At 40.7% G+C, this 6,539-nt stretch overlaps 1 protein-coding gene across 1 annotated transcript; it reads right to left on the bottom strand.

The window, feature by feature from the left end:
* Positions 1 to 501: 501 nt before the first annotated feature.
* On the bottom strand, positions 502 to 5,733 carry AHSA2 (AHA1, activator of heat shock 90kDa protein ATPase homolog 2 (yeast)). The gene is made up of 7 exons (XM_010286503.1): positions 5,613 to 5,733; positions 4,854 to 4,968; positions 4,189 to 4,277; positions 3,517 to 3,639; positions 2,317 to 2,418; positions 1,038 to 1,089; positions 502 to 791 (listed from the first exon to the last, which is right to left on the bottom strand). Exons 1-7 carry the CDS (start codon positions 5,727 to 5,729, stop codon positions 616 to 618), a joined length of 774 nt encoding a protein of 257 aa, XP_010284805.1. The 5' UTR covers positions 5,730 to 5,733; the 3' UTR covers positions 502 to 615.
* Positions 5,734 to 6,539: the final 806 nt, after the last annotated feature.

The following is a 6,539-nucleotide window of genomic DNA, read 5'->3' as shown; positions in this document are numbered from 1 at the left end:
ACACTGAGGTCAAGTGAGTCCAGTGCATGCAGACTTAACAGTGGTAACCGTCGTACCAACCTGAATGATGTGACATTGTTAATTATCTTCCCCTAAAACTGTCTACAGAGTTAGAAACAAATTCAGTCTGCAGTTAAAGCAATATTAAGTAGTATTTTAAAAGGCTGTAAACTATATCCCCCACATTTCTTGAAAGATCTAACGTATCAGCAGTTTCCTAATCTGTTTCAGTTCACCTCTTATGGGAACCCCATCTCCTAGAGGGATTTAATTTTGCCACTCGATACACCGAATATTAAAGACCCGCAAATGCTTTCTATTGATTCTTGTGGCTTACCTACCTCTGATGGTAGTGCTTTACTGCAGCTGAATCATTATTACTCTCTGAACTTGCAGGTGAGCAGAGCAGAGCTCAGTTTCTGCAAGTAAAGCTGTTTATGTAAGTAGACTTACTTGCCACCTCGGGTCACTAAAAATGCATAAATAATGCTTAAATTTATGTACAGTATCATAGAAGCGGGTCTTTATTCTTCCCACAAATAAATTACTTTTTTTAAAAAACAAATGTTAACAAAGTATAAAAAGTAATGCCCTAACAAAACGACAGTGCTGTTATCATTCCATATTGTCTTTGGATTGCTGCAGTAAAATACGTATTTCTTCAAAATACTGCTTCTTCCAACATTGTCTTGTACTGTCTTCATTAGAGACAGGAACTCCTTTGCACTCTAACTGCAGTTCCGTTTGCGCAGCCATATCCTTGAAATTCAAGGCAACCGTTGCATAATGTTCTGAAGGAAGAAAATATGACATGTCAGTACAGTGGTTTTTAAGGGATTACCTTTGTTGTTGCTAATTTCCTATCTGCTTTTGCCTGTGTCTGAGTGAAGCCTCTTTTCACAGATGACAACTGCTATGGCCATCAGGCTATTCTCCAAAGAGCACAGACTAAGTGAGCAAGGCTGGCAACTGTCACGCTTGTTCCTTTTCCCCCTGCAAAGTGTAGCCTCTATTAAGAGGTCCTCAGAAAGACTCACCATCAGGCCAGTTTCTACACCTCCACTTCAGGACAATTCTTTGGCTTGGGACCTGTAAGAAGATAAGAAGGTTCTCCCCATTACCGTTTGAGATAATTCGCATTACGGTTACTCAGTGCTAATTCTCCCCTGGAAAATAAGGAGAGGAACGTTATCTTATGTAATAGTAGATGCGTGCATGTGAACAATAAAAAGATTGGGGTTTTTTTGTTGTGTTTTTTTGTTTTTTTTGTTTTTCTTTTAAATAAACTGTTTTCATCAAGCTCTCAGCTTGCTATGTTCCTCTGTTTTGTTTTCTCTATGGGAAAAGGTCAGGCTGATGAGTTAGTGAATACAAAACAACGAAATTTGTAAGCATGACAGAATATGCCCATGATTTTCTGTTAAGCAATCCAGCCTGCTTTAATGCTCGAGTCAAGCAGTATTGCCCAACGGTGCCTTACAGCATGCCACCAGCTCTTGTGAGAAGGGGAGGTACTGCTTCAACATAAGCATTAAGTCAGCCTAAGTTTGGTCTAAACCAGGCTTGTTTTCACTAAGCCATTAGGTTTATATTTTGACTTGTTTCACCTAAATAGTTCCGTATCTAATTGCAAAGGTTGACGAATACATCTGACTTCCCTTGGCTTCAATAATGGGATGTTACCACTGAAGCCAATCGCGGGTGTTCTGCAGCATTTATGTTTCCAGACTGAGCCCTTTCTGGAGTTAATGACAAATTTTATTAGCTTGCACTGAAAGCCCAAATTTCCAAGGCTCTGCTTTTTTACAAGTTGTCCAATCATCAGTGATACTTACTGCCCGTCATCTGGACAGACATGAAGAGACCAAGTCTTGGCTTAGCAACTGTGAAAATGATTCTTCAGCGGTTTCAAAAATGGAGCTGAGCTCTAATTATCACTTTTTCCCTTGTATTTGCAAAAGCATTCAGCTGGGGAGAGTGTAACATTTGCCCTGAATAGAACAGAGACCATTTCTCCTGTTACACAAAGTGGTGATACAGATTTGGGAAATAAACCTTAAGCCTGCTTTCTCACTCCTCCTAGTAAAAAAGGACGGTGCTGAGAGTTTTCTCCCGCAGCGCAGGTTGTTAGGTGTCAGCAGTGCCTACTCCTTTGATGGGGAAGAAAAATCACACAACATAATAGCAAATTTTTGGCTTTGTAGCAGAGGAACCGAATACACATTAGAGAAGCTGATGCTACTTTCTAGCTCACAGAAGCAGCTGATACCCCTACCTTCCCCCCCATTTTTGTAGTGCAAAGTAGGAGCTTTTTACCAATTCTGCATATTCACCACTGACACAGCCATCAAACATCTGAAGTTTGCCTCCCTTCTCAGCTTCAATCACGGCAGGACATTTAGAAAACTTCTGTACCAACTAGCAAAAGAAGAATACATGAGTCAGTTAACGACAAATCTATCCTGATACATAATGCACCACATCATTATAAAGACAAGGCAGGTTTGCTGAAGAAATGAACTGTGATATACCTAAACATCTTTAAGCACTAATTGGGCTTTTCATACAGCACTCCACTGAGCCCTCTGGCAGTTGCAGGGGCCAAAAGGAGAATGTAAATGCTGAAAAGCCAGTGATGGCAAATGCAAAGAGCAGTAAAGACTCCAGCCGTATGCGAGGGGCTTAGGCAAAGCACATACATGCACATAGACATGTCTGGCTGATACTAGATTTGGCAATGAGCAGCAGCTCTAGGACAGTGCAAGAAAGAAAATTGCCGAGAGCCATTACTTCTCCCATTGGGATTCTAATTTAAAGGTCTCCAATACCAGCCCAGGCTCTTTTGAAGGACACAAGCCCCAAATTAGTAATTTTCTATTTTGTACCCTATAAGCAACAATATCATCACATCCACTAGTTAATCTCATTAAGCTGTGGCTAACAACAGTGACATTACTGAGCACTTCAGTTGCCTAAAAAAAGGAATGTGATACTGAGTTGCATACAAACTACACAGAGATGCAACTTTACTTTGTTTAGTTGGCTTTTCTCCCTATTAAGGTAGCAACTGGCAAAAAAAAAAAAAAAGGTCTAAGCCATCCCAATAAGCTCTCATTAAAAGGTAAAAGTGGAACGAACGATGCTACTGCCACCTTCTAGTGCTTTCTGATTGCTATCGCAAGAACTTGTCAACGAGGTCAGCCTTTGTTCCTTGGCTGGAGACCAAACTGACACACTGCCTCGACCCTTTCACTTTTTCAGCTGCCTGTAAGATGAAGCTCTTCAGCAAAACTTGAGGAGCAAATTACGACAATTACAAATACTTAGTGAAGTTACAAGAAAAGGGTAGCTCATTAATCCTTTGCTTTCTGGACGATCACATCTCTCCATTTAACGTACTTAAGGAGTACTGCATGTACTTGACAGTATGAATGCGACACATTTACTACTTACACAACTACTCAGATGTAACAGCATGCTCATTAAGTTATACTGCTTACTGAGACTATCACTTACTTCCTTAGTTGTGAAGATGCTATAAAGTTCATCTGCTGGAGAGTTGAATATTTCTCTCATAAGTATCTTCACTGTTGGAATCTTTACACCAACTATATCCAAAGGCTGTGGTGAAATAGAATCCTGTAAAGCAAACAATGGTCACGTAAATGACTGCAAGAGCAAACATTTTAAAGTTCTGGAATGGCAGGATTATCGTTACGTCTGCATTCTTAAAAACATACTGTGGTGTGAATATATCTTAATTATACAGCATACTTCTGTTTTCTCTAACAGTATTATTAATCAGGATTGACTAAATTAAGTGAAAAAATTATGAGTGCGTGATTTGCTCCAAAGACATCTGAAGCTAACTTTAGCCTGGGGGAAGTGACCCATGCAGGTGAATTCCAGCTTCACCTTGCCCAAGCTACAGCTGCTACAGAACAAAGCACTAAGGAGTACATACATGCTGCCATCCTCTTCTGCGCCTGGCAGACCCGTGCCCAGGATCTGCGAGGGGTCATTCCTCTCCTACAGTCCCTGATCACAGCCATGAGGAGGCAGTTCCATCCCAAAGGCCTTCACTTTCGCAGGTTAACACAGGGATATGCCATTGTTACCATAGCAAAACCTATAGGGACTACATTTATGGTAATACTAAATTCGTACCACACTTAAAAACCAACGTACTTGCATGGTGCTCCCACTTAGTTTTCGCTCAGCAGCCAGCTCCTGACCAACAGCAGCTTTTGTTGGCAGAATCATTCCCGAAGTAAACTCTGTAACAGAGAGAAGCACTTTTCAGTATGAAATTGAGCTGTACAACCACCATGACATTTAGATACTTAATGAAGATTGCTGGGTAAAACTGTGAAGAACGGGAGCACGGAACGGGACATACAACTCTAATCCAGTTTCCCCACCTTATTCGTATGTTTTTATTAGCAAGAGAGCCTAACAGCAATTTCCATTAAAAACACCAGCTTTTTCAAAGTTACCTGTGCCCATGAAAGAATGCACCATCTCCATGAACTTCTACACAGTACAGCAGAGAAATGACAAGCTGGGGTCCGGGCATTGTTTTGCCAGCCAGCCATCCAGTCTGCAGGTCTTACAGTGATCTCTGTGGTCAGTGTGTGTAACGCAATACAGCCTGGGCCGCTACAGAAACTTCTGGGCGCTGCCACGTTTGACAGCAATAAAGGTTTCAACTGGTAGGACTAACTTCTTTCATCTCAGCCGGTAACAATTAAAAAATATAACCAATGCAAACCCAAGGACTTGTGAATATATTGCCACTCTAGGCAAGAAAGAAGACTGCATAAAAACATACCTAACACACTGGTTTAAATTACCTGTTTTAAGTGCTTTCAGGTAATCTCTCAGGGCCTCTCTGACTTTTGTGGTTCCCTCAGTTCTCATAAGGTCCTTCAGAACATCGCCTTCCCCTTTCTTTTTGCTAACATTTATCTAGAAACAGAAAAATTACAAAATCTAAGAGGCATCTAAACATTGAGCCTTTTGGGTTCTGGCAACTAAGGAAAGTATTTTGGCTTTGTTTACTATATTCAGAGGACAGCTGCAATTTCAAGTTCACTATCTTCTCAAGTTTATCCTACCTTTGCCAAAAATAAGCCCTCTTGGGTTTTGACTTAAATAAATGTAGTATCTCATCTCCACAGTATCATGGTCAAGTTCATCAAGTATAAACAGAGTTGCCAACTGCACAGCAGAGGTTGAGGAATCTGTGGAAGCCACACTATCAACTGTGATACAGTCAAAAAGGAGATTCCTTCAGTTCTTAAGTTTTTTGGAGGGGTAGGTTGTTTTTTTTTTTAAGACTACAACAAGCAGAGTTCTTCTCAAATTTGTAGTTAGTATATCGTCACAAACAGTAATTAGCAAGAAAACTGTGCACATTCCTAGTAGGTAAATTTCAGAACACAGGTAAGTCATGATTCCAAGTATAAAAAAATAAACACATGAAACAAACTACCCAAGTGTAATCATCCCACTTAATCACAGGATAAATCAAAACATGATGCCTATATGTTGATTAATGCTTTATTTAAGAATTCTGAACCTATATAGCCATATCAGTATTTCACACCTACCTCTGTATCATCTACCTCATTTTCTTCTGACAGGTTAGGAATTTCAACAGATCCCTTATGTTTCTCACCAGACTCTTTCACTGTACCTGTATTAACATAACGAATTCTTAAATGCATTATTAAAAACTATTTCCCCCATAGCAAGAGTTTTATCTTGGAAATTAGTTGTATAAAAGCGTTACTTGAAGCAAGTTCCCTAGAATCTAATTTAAACGACCTAAATAGCAACGCAAAGTCTCAAACGTGTCACAGCGCTTTCACGGTGAACTATTCTCAGAACTGTACTTTCCTGTTCAGATGCATTAAGATACGTACACGCGCACAGGTACACCTTCTCACTCGGCGCAGTTTGCACTACCGTCCCGCCACCGCTCTCGCCTTCAACTGTCAGCAGTGCTAATGCTCTCCGCTTACAACAACTCACCTCTGCCAACACAGAATGTGAATCTACGTGGGGGCAGAGAAAAATAATGCTCCTCCTCTCCTAACCTCGTCCGCCCTTTATTTAGAAACTCCCTAGAATGCTAACTATTCCTTCCCATGTATCTGAAAAGCTCCCAACATACAGGCATGTCACCAAAACATGTACGTATGTGTAATGGACAGGTATACAACTGAATTTTTTTATAAGTATGAAACTTCACTTGCACATTTTTTAGAACAACTTCCTACTCTTAGTAGCTTTACCACGAACTGCCAGTAATCACCATACACATCAGAAGGACTTTGCAAGAACAGAAATTACGCTCTGCTTCTGCATCTTTCTGGGCAAAGGCCTGCCATCGCCTACCGACACAGCTCTATAAACACGCTGGGGGAACACCAACCCTCTACCGAACTTCTTGGCCTCAGACCTTACTGTGAAAAAACGGAATCTAAGGCCTGACGGTTCTTTTTTCTTTCCACTGAAGACTCTTCCCCCTTGCC

The sequence above is a fragment of the Phaethon lepturus genome, unplaced genomic scaffold (genome assembly GCF_000687285.1).
Source record: "Phaethon lepturus isolate BGI_N335 unplaced genomic scaffold, ASM68728v1 scaffold30054, whole genome shotgun sequence".
NCBI classification, from domain to species: Eukaryota; Metazoa; Chordata; class Aves; order Phaethontiformes; family Phaethontidae; genus Phaethon; species Phaethon lepturus.
Note: the sequence above shows the minus strand (reverse complement) of the source record. Positions and strands in the feature narration are given on the sequence as shown.